This window comes from Sus scrofa, chromosome X (genome assembly GCF_000003025.6).
Source record: "Sus scrofa isolate TJ Tabasco breed Duroc chromosome X, Sscrofa11.1, whole genome shotgun sequence".
NCBI classification, from domain to species: domain Eukaryota; kingdom Metazoa; phylum Chordata; class Mammalia; order Artiodactyla; family Suidae; genus Sus; species Sus scrofa.
In genome coordinates, this window is record NC_010461.5 from 46,176,264 (window position 1) to 46,196,991 (window position 20,728).

Below are 20,728 nucleotides of genomic sequence, written 5' to 3' on the forward strand. Positions count from 1 at the left end.
CAGCTCACAGCAACGCCAGATTCTTAACCCACTGAGCAGGGCCAGAGATAGCACATTCTCATGGATACTAGTCAGGTTCGTTAACCACTGAGCCACAACGGGAACTCCTCTTAAATCTCATGTAATCTATAAATTCCCCTTCCTCTCTTTCCTTTGCAATGGATTCAAGGGAGGGCCACACATTCTAATTGGTTGATTTGACTCATAGTCTACAGAAGTTCTCCCTTTCTGTTTATTTCTTTCTTCCCGTTTACTTATGGAAGAGACCACATCTTTAGTCCTTTAGAGTTTCCCACAGCCTGGAATTAACTAACTGCATCACTGTGCTTTTATTTAATATGTTTCTCTGGCACCACTGTTTCATATATAAAAGCTTAATCAGATCCTTGTTTGAGCTTTTGGCAAGAGTATTTCATAGGTAATGTTGAGCATTCATCAATCCTATCATTACAAAGATAGAGAGAATTGATACTCAGTGTCTATTGATGGGATGCAAAAGGAAGTTCACAGGTACACAGCACCACCTATGATAAATTCTTGCCAAAAATAAAAAATGAATCCCAATCCAATCAAACCCTAGATTTAACTGCCAGTTTATGGGAAACACAGGGATAGAAGAACATGTTAAATAACATCATAAGATATAATCAGTCAAATTCAGAATAGAGAAAATTGTACAGGACCAATGACCCAGTTTCTTCCATAAATAGGAAGAAAAAAATAAAAAGGGATAAGAAAATGTTAGACCACAAGAGACCAATTTTAACACATGGACCTCACCTGAATCTTGATTTAAACACACAAATAATATTTTTTAAAAAGATATTTATGGGACATTCATGGAAATCTAAATATTTATTAAATATTAGATATTACAGAGTTACTGCTAATTTTTTGTATAATATTATAGTTACAATTTTTTTTGTCTTTTTAGGGCCACGCCCGAGACATTTGGAGGTTCCCAGGCTAGGGGTCCAAACAGAGCTGGAGATGGCGGCCGACACCACAGCCACAGCCACAGCCACACCAGATCTGAGCCATGTCTGCAACCTACATCACAGCTCATGGCAATGCCGGATCCTTAACCCACTGAGTGAGGCCAGGGATCGAACCTGAGTCCTCATGGATACTAGTCAGATTCATTTCCGCTGAGCCACAATGGGAACTCCTGTAGTTACAATTGTTAAAAAGAGTCCTCCTAGAGATATATGTTGAGGTAATTATGAATGGAATATCTGGAATTTGATTTAAAATATGCCAACCAGGAGGGGGAAGGGTATTTTCAGGATTGCCATATGTCTGTCAATCATATGTCATATGTCAATTGTTGAAGGGAAGTGATGGGTACCTAGGGTTCATTATATCATTCTCTCTACTTCTCTATATGTTTGAAAATTTCCATAATAAAAAGTTTGAAAAAATCAAGTTCCCATGACTATAATGTTGGGTTGGAAAGCATCCGAAACTATTTAGGAGGCTCCTGCAATAGTCCATGTGAGAGGTGAAAGCAGCCTGCACTAGAGACACAGTGGAAACAGAATAAAGTCAGATTCAATAGATATTTAGGAGGTCAAGTCAACGGGGCTTAGTAATTCAGTGAATATGCACAGTGGGAGAGGGAGTCAAGGACCAGGCTCAGATTTCTGGTTTGAACCTGTGGCTGGCACTGAGGAGAGGAGGCAGATTTGGGGAGGAAGGCTGGGGTCTGAGATGTGTGCCAGACTAGCGTAGAGATGGCAGCTGAAGACAGGGGAATGGAGGAGACACTCAGGATGAGAGAATGCCACGTGAGAAGGAAAGCATGCCACCCGGGACAGAGCCCTAAGGAACACTCGAGGTCTAGCTGTTCACTGTACAGGAGCCCTTTCTCCGTGTATCTGGGCTGAGAGCGTATACAAGTGGAAGGGGAAGGCCGGCAGCAGGCAGGGACAGGGACAACTGGGGGTGGGGGTGAAAGACGTGCCTGTGCCTGTGTGTGCACATGGGGGGAGACCCTGGAGCACAATTCCACCCACCCTCCCTTGCCAGTTCGCCCCTCTTTCCAGCCATGGTCTAACTCCACAGGACCCCTAGATGGGCTGACCCTTGATGGACAGCTGGGAAGATCTTACCTTCAGATCCTCACACAGGTCACCATAGTCAATCTCGATGAGGGCCTCTCGTGCGTAGATATTGGAGGTTCGTTGGGAGCCACTCACTGAATCCTCCCCCTGGGAGCTACCCTGCAATGGCGAGAGGGAGAGTCGAATGGAGCCGACTGGCCATGAGAGTGCTCCAATAGAGGGGGCTGGGGGCTCTTCCGCATCCTTCTATGTCTTTGAGAAGCACCTTATTAGAAAGCACTTGTGGCAGAAGGAAGAGCAGCTTTGAAGGCACAAAGACCCAAGTTCAAAACTGGGCTCTACCGCTGACTAACGGTGTGACCATGGGCAAGCCACACCATCGGGTCTCGACACCAGAAGCGTCGTTTAGACACACGAACCCTCATCTGTACTATGGGCTAATGCCTGCCTGGCAGGGCTGTGCTTAGCATTAGGAGCACTTATAGCACATGCTACCATGACGCCTGGCACACTGCCAGTGTTTGAAAGATTTTACTGAATTAAACAGAAATGCTATTTGGAAAGAAAGGAGGGAGAAAGATGTGGGACTGAGATACATGTTCAAGTTAAGGACAAGATGTCCGCAAACCTCCTCTCAGTTAACATTCCCACCTCCTTGCTACCAAGCTTCACTTCCAGTGGATAAAATGCCTTGGCTCTTCTATTGGCTGGTGTTGCTACCTTTCCCCTAACTAAGTTTGGTCACCTCTGCATTGCTGATGTCCCTTACCCAACCCTCTCCTGGCCAACTTCACTCACTACAGCTAAACCACCAGCCCTCAGGGCCCTCAGCTTCCGTCTTCCTTTCCTCTTGGCTAATGTCCCTCAATTCCCACTCCTACCAATAGCCATCACCTGCTGGAATTAACTTAGCTCAAGTCCCTAAGGCTAATGATTTCCTCGTCTCTGGGCTTACCTCCCTCACCACCCACTGACATACAGCCCCACCCCAATTCAACTTCCCTCTCACACCAAGGCTACACTACCTTTCACCCCATCCGGCCCTCACAGCCTCACCCTGCCTCATCTCCCCTGTGCCTCTCCTTTTGTCCCTCACCACCCCGCCCACCATCCTTCTCTTACCTGCCCTCCCTGGCTACCTTCATCCCCCATCCCTTGTTATGTTGTTCGCAGCCTACCCCCACCACCAGCCATGACACTCACCTCTTCCTGACTAATATCGTCCATGGTGCCTTTAGACAGTGGCAACTTGATGTCCTGCATCTTGCAGGCCTGTAGCAGGTTGTGGCGGTCACTGCGCTTCTGTTCAAGCTTGGTCTCAATGGCTGTCACTTCCTTCTGTAAATGGGTCATTTCCCTAAGAAGATCCAGGGAGACAGGAGAGACTCAAATCTAGCAGGCTGCCTGTACTGTGTACTTCCCCCAAGCCCAGGCCTGAACACACTCACTTGTTGGCGCCCCCTAGTTTTTTACGAATCTCCTCCATCTCGTGGTTCTTGTCATTCACCTCTGACTTCTTGGCCAGGTGCTGATTCTTCAGGTCCTGCAGCTGGGCCATGGTCTCATCTATAATCTTCATGTGTCTTTGCTCCTCCTGGTCCCAGCAGAGGAAACAGGACAAGAAATGAAGGCTTTCCCCATCTCACCTTGGGATCATCTCTCCTTGCCCTCACCCTTTCCCCCAGGTGGCTAATTGCAGCCTGTCTTCAGTGAGCTCTGCTTGCACAAAACCCTATCACCCTTCTGGCTTCTTTTACCTTTTTCTAAATTATTTGGTTGACCTCCTCCTCCACTCCAAAAAACAAAGTTGCTTGCTGTAGAACAGTTCAAAGCATATAAAAAGTATAAAGTGGGAGGAAAAAAAAAAAACCACTTGTGGGGAGTTCCTTGCTGGTCTAGTGGTTAGGACTTGCTGTTTTCATTCCTGTGGCCTGGGTTCAATCCCTGGTCTGGGAACTGAGATCCCACATTAAGCTGCCATGTGTGGCAGCTAGCCAAAAAAAAAATTACTTGTAATTCCATCAGCCTGAGATAATCAATTACCAATTAACATTTAGCCTATTTCCTTCCAGCATTACTTAACGACAGTCTACATAATTGAGACTAAGTTATAATTAAAAGTCTATATTCTGACAATATTACTTCAGCACCTTTTTCACATCAGGACTACTGTCATGATCCTGCTGCCTGCCTCAGTGTGTGGAGAGAGTTACCATTAACTTAGAGAATTAAAGATGTCCCATAAGGCAATTTTAGACCGATGTTTCTTTCTACAGTTTGTTCTTTGTTTTATATATTATCTAAAAATGGACATATGCTGTGTAATACTCAAAATCCAGAAATGAATGTTACAGTCTTGGTTTGTTTAAAAAAAAAAAAAAAAAGACTATCGTCATGAGCAATAACAACATCAGTGTTTTTAAAAAACACACATAGGAGTTCCCATTGTGGCACAGCAAAAATGAATCTGACTCGTATCTATGAGGATGAGGGTTTGATCTCTGGCCCGGCTCAGTGGGCTAAGGATCCAGCGTTGCCATGAGCTGTGGTATAGGTTGCAACGTGGCTTGGATCCTGAGTTGCTGTGGCTGTGGTGTAGGTCGGCAGCTGCAGCTCTGATTTGACCCCTAGCCTGGGAACTTCCATGTGCTGCCAAGGGTGTGGCCCTAAAAAGCAGAAACAAAAATACAAAAAAAACACCACACACAAATACTATGTATTTTTTTATGACTATACATACAATGTACATATACATATGAATGTAAAAGTATTTAAGTAGGACTTCCTGCTGTGGCACAGAGGGATCAGTGGCATCTCTGCAGCACTAGGACACATGTTTGATCCCCAGCCTGGCACAGTGGGTGAAAGGATCCAGTGTTGCCACAATTGCAGCATAGGTTGCAAATGAGGTTCAAATATGATCCCTGGCCTGGTAACTCCTGGCATGATGGCCAAAAAAAAAAAGACTATATCCTACATGGGATTAGCCCCAAAAGGGTAAAGGGACTGGGATTAAGAGTGCTCAACGGGACTGTAATCTTATTATATTCTGATTTTTTTTTTTAAGAATGCTTTGTTTTCATTTTGAGGACATATCTGCAACTTTCAAATGGCTCATAAGAAATAATATGTAGGAGTTCCTGTCATGGCGCAGCAGAAATGAATCCAACTAGGAACCATGAGGTTGTGGGTTCAATCTGTGGCCTCACTCAGTGGGTTAAGGATCCAGCGTTGCCATGAGCTGTGGTGTAGGTTGCAGATGCAGCTTGGATCTGATGTTGCTGTGGCTGTGGTGTAGGCCGGCAGTTGTAACACCGATTTGACCTCTAGCCTGGGAACCTCCATATGCTGTGGGCAAGACCCTTAAAAAAAAAAAAAGAAATAATACATATACATAAAGTACAAAAGCAAATACGGCAACATGTTAGTGACTGATGAATCTTGGTGAGAAGTAGATGGAAGTTCTGAGTACTATTTCTGCATCTTTCTGCTAAGTTTTAAAAGATTTCAGCAATTCCCACTGTGGCACAGTGGGTTAAGAATCCGACTGCAGCAGCTTGGCTTGCTGCAGAGGCGTGGGTTCGATCCCTGGCCCAGGAACTTCCATACGCCACAGGTATGGCCATTAAAAAAAATTTTTTTTTTAATTCAAAACAAAAAGTCGAATATGTGATTCTAGATCATTGAGATGTCCACCTACTCCTGCCACAGGATTTTACTGCCCAACTGCATTTGCATTTAAGATTGCAGTGACAGCAAAGAGGACTACTTAATAAGGTTTGATGGAAAAACAAAAACAAAAACAAAAACCCACACAAACCAACAAACATAGGCAGTCATAAAAGTCAAATGATATGTTTAAACCAAGTGAGGACCAAATCACCTCAGGACAGGATGCTGTGAGGACTGTGGGAAAGTGAGTTGTCACACAATAACTGGTGGCACAGGCATGCTTGACTAAAGAAACTGAGCCACGGCAGTCAGCAGCACAGGCGCACTATGACAAGGGACTCAGTTTCAGTAAAACACCATCATCTGTTGCACTGAGTTAATGTGGTTAATTATAAAATTCAATTTGGAAGTTTGTCCTGGCTTTCTGGTTAAGTGTTATATGTTTGTACATATTTAACATTAAAGATGTTTTAACCCAACACTGTACCTCTTAGATTTTTTAAAAGAGGTCTGATATTACTAAAATTTGAAACCATTTAACTATACAAATACTTATATGATGTAGCATAATTTGCTTAACTCCCAGGGGACACTGGACAATTTCCAACTATAAGTGTTTATCATAAACATCAACCTGTGTGCACAAAGCTGTGCCAGCATTTTGGATTTCCTCAGGTATTACCGACTTAGGATAAATGTATTCTGAAGACTCTCAATGGATGGTAACATATGGCCTAAAAAGGCTGGTCTCACACATCATGGCCAGTATTCTTTTTTTTTTTTTGCTTTTTAGAGCCGCACCCGCAGCATATGGAGGTTCCCAGGCTAGGGGTCCAATCAGAGCTGTAGCTGCCAGCCTATGCCAGACACAGCAAAATCAGATCCAAGCCTTGTCTGCAACATACACCACAGCACATGGCAATGCCAGATCCTTAATCCAGAGTGAGGCCAGGGATCGAACTGCAACCTCATGGTTCCTAGTGGGATTCGTTTCCACTGTGCCACGGTGGGAACTCCATGGCCAGTATTCTTTTAAAAAAAAAAAATTGTTATTTTTTGGCCATGCTCATGGTAAGTGGAAGTTCTGGGGCCAGGGATCAAACCCAAGCCACAGCAGTGACAACGCCAGATCCTTAACCAGGGAACTAATAAAGCTCAATTATATTTATGTGTTTACAGGCTATCTGAATCTCTTGTTGAATTATTTGTGCCACTTATATGCTCCCTATTTAGGACTTGGGGTTTTTCTTATTTGGATGAGAGTTTTATAAATTATGGACATTATCTCTTCCAATTTTTCCTCCTAGTTTTTTATTTTGATTTTTTTTTTTCTTTTTAGGCCTGCACCTATGATACATGGGAAGTTCCCAGGCTAGGGGTCAAATTGGAGCTGCAGCTGCTGGCCTACACCATAGCCATGACAATGCCAGATTCGAGCCACATCTGTGACCTACAATGCAGCTTGCAGCAATGCCAGATCCTTAACCCACTGAGTGATGACAGGGATCAAACCCACATCCTCATGAATACTAGGTGGATTCTTAACCTGCTGAGCCACAACAGGAACTCCGATTCCTCATATTTTTTAGTTTTTTTATGCTCTCCTTCCTTACCTTCTTGAGCTTTTCTATCTCATTTTCATCTTTTTTCACTGTCTGCTCCCACATGTGTACTTTATCCTGATCCTCCTTCAGTTGGTTCTTCTCAAAATCCAACTGGATGCCCAAGCGAGTCTTCTGATTCTCAAATTCCAAACTGTGGGGAGAAAGGAGAATCAGGCCTAAGGTGCAGGGTCTCAGTTAATATTGAATTTCATTCACCTCTCAGCTCATCCACACAGATCTACATAAAACTATCTCCTAAAGTTAGAGAACTAAATTCCTTGGCCTAGCTTTGTGGATATGGCACAAGGGAGAGGAGATTAGGCCAAACTGCATTAATCCCTTTTTAAACACTGGAGTTCCCCCTTCAAGTTCCTAGAAGGAAGCACAAAATGGTCTACCTGAACCCACCAGCTAGGATAATTCCTATTTACTAGGCTTCTGTGTAATTTACATATATTATCTCTAATCCTCTAATGAACACCTCCACAAATAGGCATTATTATCCTAATTTTACAAACAGGAAACTTGGGCCAAGCGGTAAAAGACCTTGCCCAAGGCCACACAGCTAGTAAAGGTGAGACTGGATCCCAGGTCTAAACACCAAAACCCAGGTTTCTTCTCCTACGGCATCCTAGTGCAGTAAGAGGACTGGTATCCCAACTCTGCCGTTTACTAGTAGTGCATCTCAGACAAGTTAGTTATATTCTCCATAACTGTTTCCTCATCTGTAAAATGGAAATAATAACAGTACTTACCTCAGAGTTATTGGGAGTTAATACATATAAAGTCCTTAGAACCACATCTGGTGCACAGTAAGTACTCAACAAATTTTAGTTTTCATCGTCATCATCTCCAGGTATACTAGCTGTATTCAGTTCATATTTGCTCATGGACTTTGACTCTTTCCAACTACCCACAAATCTCCACATACATCTCTGCCCCAAGATTCCAGAACCTCTAAGGGGCAAAGCTTGAGCAGTTAAAAAAAAAAAAAAAAAAAAAAAAAAAGGAGAAAATAATAGATTCCTGCTAGCTTCCTCCTCCCCATCCCTTTGGAAACTTAGAGGAGTATGTAACCAGCACTCACAGATATAAGCAGAACAGACAGGGCTAACTTCCAACTGCCCCTCCATCCCCCGATATGGTGTGACAGATGCTGCCAGATGTCATGCTAGCAGCTTAAACCTATTAGTCACTATAATCCAAATGGAATGTAATTAACTCTATAATTTTGAGCTATGCAATTTTAAGTCCAATCTCCTAAGCATGATTCATAAAGCCTTCTGTGCTCTGGCCCCTGCTGACCTCTCTACCACCCCCGCCTTCCTCCTGACCCCATTTTTATGCTCCAGAGCTTCAATACTTAGTTTGCAGAACAAGGCATACTCTCTCACACCTCTAAGCATGCTATTCTCACTGCTTGGAACTCTCTTGTCTATGGCCTGGCTGGCTAAATCCTACTCACTCGACAAGTCTCTGGTTCATCACCCTTTGTTCTGTAAAATCTTTCCTGATGACTGTGAGCAGGTTCTTAGTTTCTATTACACTTTGTTGGGCTCCTCCCTTTTTGGTGCAGTTGAGTTAATCATACACTACAGTTCATAACATACTTATGATCGCTGTCTGTACAAGACCTTTCCCTTGTCTCCTTTGGTTCAATTCAGTTTCTACTCCTATTGTATACACACCAGTGACAGACATGCAGACATACAGATAAAAACCTTAAAAATGAATATCCTTGTAAAATGTTTTGTTTTTAAATTTACACAAAAGGATGGTATTATAAACTTATCCACATTACTGCCTGTAAATTTATTTCTTGTCTGAAGTGCTACATAGTATTCCATAGTCCACATGTTTATCATATTTAACTTATACTTCCCAGCAATGATGAATATATACATTGCCACCAACCACATACTATCACAAATTATGCCAAAAAGAACAACTCTGAACATGTCTCTTTGTGACCCTGTGGCCAAGACTCTGTCTGGTATATATACCCAGGAGTGGCTTTCCTAAGTCACAGGGCTCATGTAAACTTACTTTCACCAAATACTGTTAGACTGTTTTATATTTGCATTTCTCTGATTAGGATTCAGACTAAACATCACTTCACAGTTATTAACCATTTGAGCTTCTTTCTGCTTGAAATGCTAACTACATCTTCTGTCCATTTTTCTACTGGGTCTCTAGGTTTTTATTTTACCTATTATTGATTTGCAGTTCCTCAAATATCTCCTCTGTATTTTCTATCTACCTCAAATACAGCTTCATTCTGAAATCGCTGATCTACTTGTTTGTCTCCCCCACTATTCCATAGCTTCCTGAGGAGAGGGACAGTCCCTAATTCAATTCTACATCCCTTGGGCCAGGCTTAGGGGTAGGAGAACAATGAACAGTTACTGTATGGGTGATGGACTAGACAAACTACCAACTGAAACGAAGGGTCCAGGGGGGTGACCTCCTTCGGAGAAATGTTGTGTTCATCTAAATTACCCCTAACTCCCCATCCTCTCCAATACCTTGCACAGGACAACCTGGCAAAAGTAGGTACTCAAGCAAAGTTTGTTGAACAAATGAATAAAAAGCAGGGAAGAGAGGAGAAACTTGCTTTGTTCTTACTATTCTTCTAATCTAGAACGTTGGCCCTCCTCTCCCCAATCACCCATGAGAATAATGACAATAATAAAAGCGAGTATCAGAGTTCCCACTGTGACGCAACGGGATTGGCAGCGTCTTGGGAGTGCTGGGACACAGGTTTGATCCCCCCCATCAGTGGGTTAAGGATCTGGTGTTGCTGCAACTGTGGCTTAGGTCTCAACTATGACTCAGATTTGTTCCCTGGCCTGCGAACTCCATATGCCTCGGGGCGGCAAAAAAAAAAAAAGTAAAATAAAAGCTAGTATCTATTGCTCTTAGTAGATGCTAAGTATCATGCTGAGTACTTTATAAGGATTAACCAACCCAACATCTGATCCATCCAACAAATCTGAGACAGGTATTGTTATCCCAATTGACACATAAGGAAACTGGGGCTTAGAGAGATCAAGTCACTGCTCAAGATGATAAACCATGGAGCTGGGATTTTAACCCAGATAAACCACATTTAAAGTTGGCATTCTGGAGTTCCTGTTGTGGCGCAGTGGTTAACGAATCCGACTAGGAACCATGAGGTTGCGGGTTCAATCCCTGGCCTTGCTCAGTGGGTTAACGATCCGGCGTTGCCGTGAGCTGTGGTGTAGGTTGCAGACGCGGCTCGGATCCCGCGTTGCTGTGGCTCTGGCGTAGGCCAGTGGCTACAGCTCCAATTCGACCCCTAGCCTGGGAACCTCCATATGCCGCGGGAGCGGCCCAAGAAATAGCAACAACAACAACAACAAAGACAAAAAGACCAAAAAAAAAAAAAATAAAAATTAAAAAAAAAAAATAAAGTTGGCATTCTTAGGGAGTCCCCATCGTGGCTCAGCAGTAACGGATGCGACTAGTATCCATGAGGACACAGGTTTGATCCCTGGCCTCACTCAGTGGGTTAAGGGTCTGGCCTTGCCGTGAGCTGCGGTGTAGGTCTCAGACTCGGCTTGGATCTGGCGTTGCTGTGCTGTGATGTAGGCCGGCAGCTACACCTCCGATTTGACCCCTAGGCTGGGAACTTCCACACGCCTCAGGTGCGGCCTTAAAAACAAACAAAAAAGCTGGCACTCTTAACCTGTATACTGCTGTCATAAGCTTCCTGGATGTCCTTGTTCTTTAAGGCTGACCTACAATAAATGCCCATCATTCTAAACGCTGCTCCCTGCCTTATGCTGGCATCTGACTTCCCAGATGTCAGGCTAGGGCACCCCACTCTCTTCTACCCACACTGCCACCTACCGCTTCTTGGCAATTTCATTCTGCCGTTTCACCTTCTCTTCCTCAAACTCGCGGATATTGCGCACACCAATCTCCCGACAAAACTCTTCAAAAACCTCATCTTCTACCTGAGGGGAGAAGCAAGGGAAAGCAAAGGCCCTTTGGGTCAGAGTGCTGCCTCCAGCTCCAATCCTGTCCCAATGCACATGTGGGCATGGCTCACCCTCTACAAACCTGGTTCATCTTCTCCTTTAAGTCTTTCATTTCCCTTTCTCGGCTCTGGATGATCCTCTTGATGTCATTGATGCGAGGCCCAAAGTTGGCTAGCTCACTCTCTAGCTTGGACTTTTCCTGCAGGAAACAGGGTGAGAGGACAAAAGAGAGCAGGACCCTTAGAAGAAAAGAGCCACCCTGAGAGTCCTGGCTCCATGGACAGAAAGGACTGGCTATCTACACACTGTGAAAACGTGACTTAGCACTACTCCAGTCAAGGCTGCATCACCTCTCATTGAACCATCATATGGCTTCCTCCCTGGCCTCCAATCAGCCAGCTTCAATCCAAAAGGCTGGGCACATAGTAAACATCATTACTTACAGGTCCACACTCTCTCATCCTCTAGGGCCTGATATATTTTGGAATGCAGACTTTTTGATTTTAGAAAGAGATAAAACGACATATATATATATATATATATATATACACACACACATACATACATATACATACTACATATTACATAACACCTCCAGGATAGTCTGCGGAAGCACCCATAATCAAGCACATTAATATATCTAGAAAAGTACCCTGACTCACAGGGACTAAAATGTCTATAGCTCACTTCCAAAACTTTCATAAGAAGCTCAAATATGTGTTGAATGAATTATGTTAATAGCACCTAACATTTACTGAACAGTCACTGGGTACAAGAAATCAGTCTAAACACCACATACATTAACTCATTCAATCTTTACAATGACCCTACAAGGCACATGTTACTCAAACTCCCATTTTACAGACAAAGATGAAAACTGACACTAAAAGGTTTAGTAACTTGCCTAATGTCATACTGAGCCAAGATCTGAACCCCTGGCTGTCTGACTCTATGCTATGCTTGGTTCCCCAGAGCAGACTGGAAAGAGACAGGGAAGTGGGACAAGTCCATCCCCCCCACCCCAGAAAAACCTAGGCCAGGAATGTGAGGATGGCCTTTGGCAGACAGAACTGAAGGTCAAGTCCCACCTGTAGATTCAGGGCTAGATGTCGTGTCTTGGTCTGTTCTAGGTCACTCTGTGAGTACTTGAGCCGCATCTGTAGTCCGTGGGCCTGAGACTGCACCTGACGTAGTTCTGCTTCTTTCCGCTTTGCCTTCATCTGTTCCTAAAGTGGACAGGAGAAGGACTTGGTGGTAAGAAGGTGGTCGGCCAGCCTGGGCTTAGGACCCCCATTCCTAGGGACAGCCCTGCCTGTGGCTTACCTTCAGCTCTTCTGTCAACCGCTCTTTCTTTTCTTTCAACTTGTCTACTGCTTTCTCATCCCAGCGCCGGGCCTTGGCCTTCAGATCACTGGCCCCACCAGAGATCACCCCTGACTTCTGGAACAGGGTCCCATCTAGTGCCACTGTCTACATACAGTAGGGAGAGAAGAGGAGGGAGAAGCTGAACAGAGGAATCTTCAACAGTGGAGCCTGTTCCGTTCCGATCTGGGCAAGGGAATACATACCTTGTGGCGCTGGTGGCCTCCAAAGGCAATGCGGCGGGCATCCTCCACGTTGTCACAGACAAGGGCATTGCCACAAGCATACTGCAGGGCCTTTTTGATGTGAGGTGGCTCATAGCGAATCACATCAATCACCAGCTTGGCCCCCTTCAGCTCCCGGAGTTTCTCATCTGTAGGTTTCACCTGGGAAAAGCAGCTCACTTAAATGGCAGAACATGAAGGGCTAGGAGAATCAGCCCTCTCACACTGTCCCACCAGCCTCACCTCCAGGTAATCAAGAGGCAAGAAGGTCTCAGGCTCCCCACGCTGTTCCTTGATATACTGAATACAGTCCCGGCCCGTCTTCTCTGAGTCCACGATAATGGCATCCATGTTCTTGCCTAAAACCTTGGTTACAGCAATCTGATACTTCTTTTGTGTGGGCTGGCAGAGGTCAATGAGGCGGCCATACTGAGGAAAGTCAGAAAATTGAAGCATGAGGCTTTTGGGAGCTGGCTCCGAAACCTCAATTCCCCACTTGGAAAGGAGGGGGAACAGGCTTCAATCTCTGTCAGGAACACAGACCCCACACTACAGAAGAAAAGCCTACTCTGGCCCCAAAGCAACAACTGTAGGCAGTCATGGTCTGAATCCAAAATCATCTTTCTAAACCTTTTTTTTTTGGGGTCTTTTCTAGGGCCGCACCCGCGGCATATGGAGGTTCCCAGGCTAGGGGTCTAATTGGAGCTGTAGCCACTGGCCTACACCACAGCCACAGCAACACGGGATTAGAGGTACGTCTGCAACCTACACCACAGCTCCGGCAACACCGAATCCTTAACCCACTGAAAGAGGCCAGGGATTGAACCCGCAACCTCATGGTTCCTAGTCAGATTCATTAACCACTGAGCCACAACAGGAACTGCTAAACCTCCCTTTTATCATTTCACAGACCACTGCCATCCCAGGCACTATGCCAAAACCCTACATGCATTATCTCAAATTCTCACAAACACCCTGCAAAGTAAACCTCTTTGTCTAGTTCACTTCTTCTATGCCCCCTGAAACCAACCATGGATCTCTAAGAACTATCAGATAAAGGGTAAGATCTTCAAGGGCAGTGACTGAGTTTAATTCATTCTTATCAACTCCCCAGCAGCGTTCAGAGGAAAGATCAGGAAATATTTGTGAAACCCAAATATTAAGCTGAACCCAGGGATGGGATTATAGCAATAGAGATATAATATTCAGAGAATCTGGGAACTCAGGATTTGGTTCAAGAGGCCAAGATATGTGATAAAGCCTAGCAAATGAGCCAGGTGTTACACACCAAAGGAGCTCACACTGAAGCCTGCACAGAGCTACTTCCTGGAAACGAATTCCTGCCCTGTGGCCCCTTCGCCTTCCCAAAGGCCTCTTCAGTCTTCCCACCTCCCACAAAGGAGTGGATACAGCAAGACAAAACTTTCAGAAAGATACAATTGGTGTGATAAAAAAGTAACATGAAGTTAAGTGTCAGAACAAGTTGGGTTTGAATTGCAGTTCTTACTCTTATAAGCTATACTGTCATGGGCAAGTCATTTAACCTCTCTGAGCCTTAGTTCCCCTAGCTGTAAAAATGGGATTAGCAATCCTGTCCTCACAAGGCAGCTGGGAAAATTATCTGACAGTGAGTGTGAAAGAGCTCAGGAAATAAGTTCCCTCTCCACTCTTACCACAGAGCCAGGGTACAGGCGCTTGATGCTTTCCATAATTTCTGCCTTTCGCTGTTGACGGCTGCTCTCCTGGCGGTCGATGCGGGCATCCCCCAGCTGCTCCATCACCTGGTTCAGCTCCTTATTTATCTCATCAATACGCCGCTTGGCCATCTCCACCTCCTCTGTCAGCTCCCCCTCTAACTTCTTCTGCTCCTCTAGGGACTGCCTACAAAGTAAGGGAACACAGGGGTTACTCTGGCTGGCCAGAAAATATTCCTGAATGAGAGGGAATCTAGCAGTCCTGCCTGGAGAGAGGCAGGACAGGTAGGGCTCACAAAAACAGGCTTAGAGGTAAGTGGGAAGGTTATAGAAATACATACTTGCTAGTCGTGATGTATTCCTCCAGCTTCTCAATCCGCTTCTGATTCTCTTCAATCTCTCGCAGCTTTTGCTTGATCTTGGCCTGGGAGAGACAAATATACTACATCACCACAGGCTGAGCAAGTTAACTCCAAGACCATGGGGCCCTGGCTCATCCCCCTATATGCCCACTCATCCAAGAGCCCAACAATTACAGACAATCTGTTGCTAATGCAGGAGGCCTCTTAAAAAAGCAGACACACGGGAAGTTCCCTGGTGGCTCAGAAGGTTAAGGATCCATTGTTGTCACAGCTGTCGCTCTGGTTATAGCTGTGGCATGAGTTTGATCACTGGTCCTTCTGCTTGCTACAGTTTCGGCCAGAAACAGACAAAAAAAAAAAAAAAAGGCAGACACACAGATGTGTTCAGTGTGGCTCTGCTAACTGATGGGGCCACCCAGGGCCCTATGAGACCTTCTCATAGGTATTCTACCCATCCTGGACTATCCAAGAAAAGCTTTCTGGGCATTTCTGCACCTGTTTTCTGCATCTGTAAAATTCAGGTAACCCCCACTTCATAGAATTACATCAGCTACTCTATGTGAAGCACTAATATTAATGCCTACTACCTTCTTTTAAATATGTATAAGGACTTAGGAGTACCTGTCGTGGCCCTGTGATAATGAATTCAACCAGTATCCATGAGGCCATGGGTTCGAGCCCTGGCCTCGCTCAGTGGGTTAAGGATCTGGCATTGCCGTGAGTTGTGGTGTAGGTCGCAGATGTGGCTTGGATCCCATGCTGCTGTGGCTATGGCATAGGCTGGCAGCTACAACTGATTCGACCCCTAGCCTGGGAAAGACTTCCAAATGCCGCAGGTACGGCCCTAAAAAGACAAAAAAATAAAAGTGCTTACTTAGCATAATGCCTGGTATACTGTAGGCTCTCAGGGTACTATAATAACTTTCTATTATTCCTATTATTTTACTATCATTGTTATCAGTAACACAGTAAGTGAAGTATACTTGCAAGGGGGGGCTTTATTTTTTTGTGGGTTTTTCCTTTTTTTTTCCCCTCAGGGCTGCACCCGCGGCATATGGAAGTTCCCAGGCTAGGGGTCGAATTGGAGCTGTAGCCACCGGCCTACGCCATAGCCACAGCCACTCGGGATCTAAGCAATCTCATGGTTCCTAGTCGGATTCGTTTCTACAGCGCCACAACAGGAACTCCCAAAAAGTGTGAGCTTTAGAGCTAGACTGCCCAGGTTCATATCCCAGTTCTGTCACTTAATAACAACGTGGCCTTAGGTAAATTACTTCACCTCTATAAAAATGAGGAATGAGTGAATACATGTAAAAAACAGTGCCTGGCACACAGTAAGTGCTTGCTAGATGTTAGCTACTGTCATTACTGTTAAGACCATCATTATCTCCTTTGCTCTGGACCATCATCCCCAATCTTTTAAGGCATGCCCACCTCTGTCTCTACTTTCTTCCGCTCTTCCAGATCCAGCCGGTCCTGATCAGCCTTCTGGTCTCGATTGAACTTCTCCAGCTCCTGGGCCAGGGTAGCTGCTCTCTTGCTGGCTTCTTCTTTCAACCGGTGATATTTCTTCACCTGTGTGAGGGACAAAGAAGGAGGACGGGGATGACCATGTCAGCCCATCGATCTCTCCAGTCCCCCCAACCCCCAAGAGCTTACCTGATTTTCCTCCAGGGTCAAATCTCTGCCCTGACTCTGACTCTCCTCTTCCATCCGTTCCTCAAACTCCTGCCGAGCTTTCTCCACTGACAGCATCTCCTTTTCCAGCTCATCCATATCACCTTTACGTTTCTTGTAATGCTTTTGAGCATTCTGTAGGGACTTCTTGGCTGCTTCTAGCTTCTTGATTTTGTGAGAGGTATTCTCCTTGGCTTTGATGTACTGAGGCCGCTTCTGGTTCAGCTCTGAGTCCTTCTCCCTTTTGCCAGGGTTGGGGGAAACACCAGTTAGCACTGTGAGAGAAGGGAGGGGTCCCAGGCTTTTTAATCCAAAGGAAGCCTAAACCCCAAGCCAGCCTTAGGGAATTACCAAAAGAACAAGGGCCTGATGCCCCACAGATCCTCAAAGAAAGGGCTATTCCCTGGAACTGATGGTGTTAGCCTGGGATTCTAGCCATTTAAAAGGCAAAGCTACCCCCCTGCCTCAACCCTAGCCAGGCCAGGCCCCTTGGTAACAACTCCCAAGAACACCCTGTGTTCACCTCATTGTCTTCCATCTGATCTAAGCTTTTCTTTTTTGTTTTTGGCCAAACCCATAGCATATGGAAGTTCCTGGGCCAGGGACTGAATCTGAGACGCAGCTGAAATCTACATCACAGCTGCAGCAATGCCGGATCCTTTAACCCATTGTGCCGGGCCAGGGATCAAACCCATGCCTCCACAGCAACCCAAGCCACTGCAGTTGGACTAGTAACCCACTGTACTACAGTGGGAACTCCTGATCTAACATTTTGAAATTCCTGTCCTTTAAACTTCAAGTTTCGGTTTCCCTCTTCTAGGAAGGGACTGCCAGTCAGGAGTCTGAGTATTTAAATACTCTGTCTGCAAGTCAAAAAATGTGCTTGATTCTGGCAAAGCAAGTCAAGGGGAAGATAGAGAAACGAGTAGAGGCACTGGGCTCTGGGTTCACAGAAGCCCTAGGAAACAGCAGAGCCTCTTGGCTTCACACAAGTTACAGGCCAAGGCCTGCCACTTACTTGATCTCCTTCTCAATCTGCTGCTGCTCCCGCATCATTTTGCCCAGCTCCTTCTTCTTCTCCTTCAGCTCATCTTCTACCTTGTCCATCCGCTTCTTATCCTTCTCAATCTCCTTGTTCTTAGAGGCCAGTTCCTTGTTGAGCTTCTCGATTTCCACTTCATTATGATAAAGTTTGAAAAGTTGCAACTGTACCTGAGCTCGTACCACCTCATCCTTCAGGCGCTGGTAGCGGTCAGCCTGTGCAAATAGAGGCATGGAGGCAGGGGTGCATCAGTAAGGCACCGGCTTCACTCTGGCCTCTCAGAGCCCATAGGCAGCCTGGCCACCTACCTCTTCTTTTTCCTGTTTAGCCTCCTTGCGTTCAGCTGCAATATTTTTTTTTCGATGGTAGTTAAACTGCGTGTCCTCTTCAGCTTTTACCATCTCCTTCTTTCGCTTGTCATATTCCTGGGCCAGCTCCCCAGAGCGACTGATCTCTTCGAAAAGAGCTGTCCTCTCTTTGGGGTTCTTCATGGCAATAGATTCCACAGCACCCTAGTAAAGGTCAAAACACTCTCCCCATTTAGACTCCAGCCAGTCCAGTTCCCCCTACCCACTCCCATTCAATCATTCAGAAAAAGTTCACTGATCACTTCCCACATTAGGTGCCACATTTCACCACTGAACTTTGAGGACACACTCCCTGCCTTTTGAGGCAGACAGGGTACAGAAGAGCCAGAAGCAGAGACAACTCCGTGTGTTATGTGCAATAACAGCAGTAGCACAGAAAAAGGGCTAAATGAAGCTTGAGGATAAGAGACTGGTAGGGGTATCTCTATGTCTCCACGGGAAGGCTTCCCAAAGGTGACATCTAGGCTGAGTTTGGAAGATGGGGAAGACATTAACCAAGAAAATAAGAGAAATGAGGTTATTTAAAATAGAGGAAAATTAATATTGCAAAGGCCTACAGCCAAAGAAAGCAAGTTTGGGGAACTACAAAGGGTTTAATCAGGCTGGAGTGCAGGGCTAGAGGGGAAGAGTACTGGCAGATGAGGTTAATGAGATGAGCAAGAACCAAAGAGTGGTATTTCATGAATGACAGGGGTTGGATCTCATGCTATAGCAATGGTTCTCAAACTTTACTGTGCATCTTAATAACCTGGAGGGCTTGGGAAAACACAAATTGCTGGGCCCCACTCCATAGTCTCTGCTCCTATAGGTCAGGAGTGGCTTCCCATCACTTCCTCTTGCTTGGCAAAGCCACCACTTCTTTTAAGCTCTCCCTCTTCTGAGTTCCTACCTACCCTAATCCGATCTATTCTCAGGCACCTACCTATTCTGGTAGATGCCCGAGAACAGGGATTTCTAACGTGAGAATGTGGATTTCTAATATGTCCCCAGTTGATGCTGATGTGGAGACTTGAATTTGAGAAGTGCCATCAAAAGGCAATGAGAAATCACTGAAATGTTTTAAAGAGAGGAGCGAAAGAAACATATTTTTGCCCTCATAAAACAAACCAGAAGGGGGCAGGTGGAGTCGGGAAGCCCAGTGAAGAAGCTGTTAACATTAGTTCAGAGGAGGGACCATGATGCAGGCCCAGTGGGGCTAGGACAGAAAGCAGATAGCCAATAACTGTTAAAAATGCCCACCTGGAGTTCCCGCTGTGGCTCAGCAGTAATGAATCTGACTAGCATCCGTGAGGATGCACTTTCGATCCCTGGCCTCAAACAGTGGGTTAAGGATCCGGCGTTGCCGTGAGCTGTGGTGTAGGTCGCAGATGCAGCTCAGATATGGCGTTGCTGTGGCTGTGGTATAGGCCAGCAGCTACAGCTCCGATTCGATTCCTGGCCAGGGAACTTCCATGTGCCTCAGGTGCAGCCCTAAAAAGACAAAAAACAAAACAAAAAACCCACCTGGAAGACGAGGAAGTTACGAGCTTTGATAAGAATGCCCAACTTCTCTAATTCTTCACTGTACTCATGTAGCTGGACCACTTTGTTGTTGATCTTGTACTCAGAGGAACCCCCTACAAGACAATGCATGAGTCAGGCAAGGGTCAGGCCTCCCTCCTATCCCAAAACCTAATCTAGCCACAAACACCCCCACCACACCCCAAACCCAAGGAGAACCTTCTGGCCAGCTTCACCCACCAACAATGACTCGGGCAAAGGTGCGGTCCTCAGCACCCTCCTCAGAGTAGACCATGCTGACAAAGGCCCGGTTGGCAGCTGGCTTGCCCACAGGAGCTCCATGGATCAGGTCTCTCAGGGTCTTTACCCGTAGGTTGCTGGTTTTCTCACCCAACACGAAGCTGATGGCATCCATGAGATTTGACTTACCTAAGGGAGGAGGGGACAAAGCAGAGGAGGGTAAGTCAGGAAGAAAGTGAGTGGAAAAGGAATAAAAGAGACATTGAGAAGAACAGAAATGTTCCCTAATCAGTTCTCAGACTAACAGGAAGAAAAAATACTGCTCTGTCCCCATAAAGATTGAGCCCCACCAAAGCCCTGGGTCAAAAGCTTAGAAAAACAGCTCCTTTGCAGTTACCACTTACAGCAGCCAAAAGCTAGAACCACATTTAAGGAAATGGTATATTCACAGAACAGATCATTCTACAACCTTTGATGACATGGGGAAATGTCCACAGCGGGGAAAAAAAAAGCTAGATACAAAACTCAATACAGTTTGAGCTCAACCAAGTTTTAAAAAAATAAAACACAAGGGCTGAGGGAAGGGGGAAAATGAGTTTTTGTTTGATGAGTATGGACTCTCAGTTTTGCAAGATGAAGAAGTTCAGAAGATCAGTTACACAAAACGAATACATTTGATACAACTGAACTATAAACTTAAAAACAGTTAAGATGGTAAACTTTGTTTTCATGTATTTTACCATAATATTCCTATTTGTGATACAACATGAAGCACGCAGCATTACCTACGAAGTACCTTGCCAAAAATATTTAACCTGACTCTAAACGAACCTTTAGACCTACCTTCCAGTTTATAAGAAATCAGAGGAACATGGTAAATGACACCATGAAGAAATCTTAAAACAAACACAGACGG

General features: G+C 45.2%; 1 protein-coding gene across 3 annotated transcripts in view; it reads right to left on the reverse strand.

Annotated features, from left to right (window-relative positions):
* Positions 1-20,728, reverse strand: part of SMC1A (structural maintenance of chromosomes 1A) — a 58,450-nt gene that overhangs the window by 32,526 nt on the left and 5,196 nt on the right. For all 3 annotated transcript variants that reach the window (XM_005673650.3, XM_021080606.1, XM_003135124.6), the window contains exons 2-19: positions 19,813-20,001; positions 19,576-19,688; positions 18,013-18,216; positions 17,681-17,919; positions 16,645-16,903; positions 16,420-16,560; positions 14,965-15,047; positions 14,603-14,810; positions 13,173-13,358; positions 12,912-13,091; positions 12,667-12,813; positions 12,432-12,569; positions 11,426-11,542; positions 11,213-11,319; positions 7,349-7,490; positions 3,512-3,657; positions 3,267-3,420; positions 2,112-2,222 (exon numbers count right to left, since the gene is read on the reverse strand). In XM_005673650.3, the coding sequence (XP_005673707.1) occupies positions 2,112-2,222; positions 3,267-3,420; positions 3,512-3,657; positions 7,349-7,490; positions 11,213-11,319; positions 11,426-11,542; positions 12,432-12,569; positions 12,667-12,813; positions 12,912-13,091; positions 13,173-13,358; positions 14,603-14,810; positions 14,965-15,047; positions 16,420-16,560; positions 16,645-16,903; positions 17,681-17,919; positions 18,013-18,216; positions 19,576-19,688; positions 19,813-20,001 (2,864 nt within the window). The remainder of the gene's footprint in view (positions 1-2,111; positions 2,223-3,266; positions 3,421-3,511; positions 3,658-7,348; positions 7,491-11,212; positions 11,320-11,425; positions 11,543-12,431; positions 12,570-12,666; positions 12,814-12,911; positions 13,092-13,172; positions 13,359-14,602; positions 14,811-14,964; positions 15,048-16,419; positions 16,561-16,644; positions 16,904-17,680; positions 17,920-18,012; positions 18,217-19,575; positions 19,689-19,812; positions 20,002-20,728) is intronic.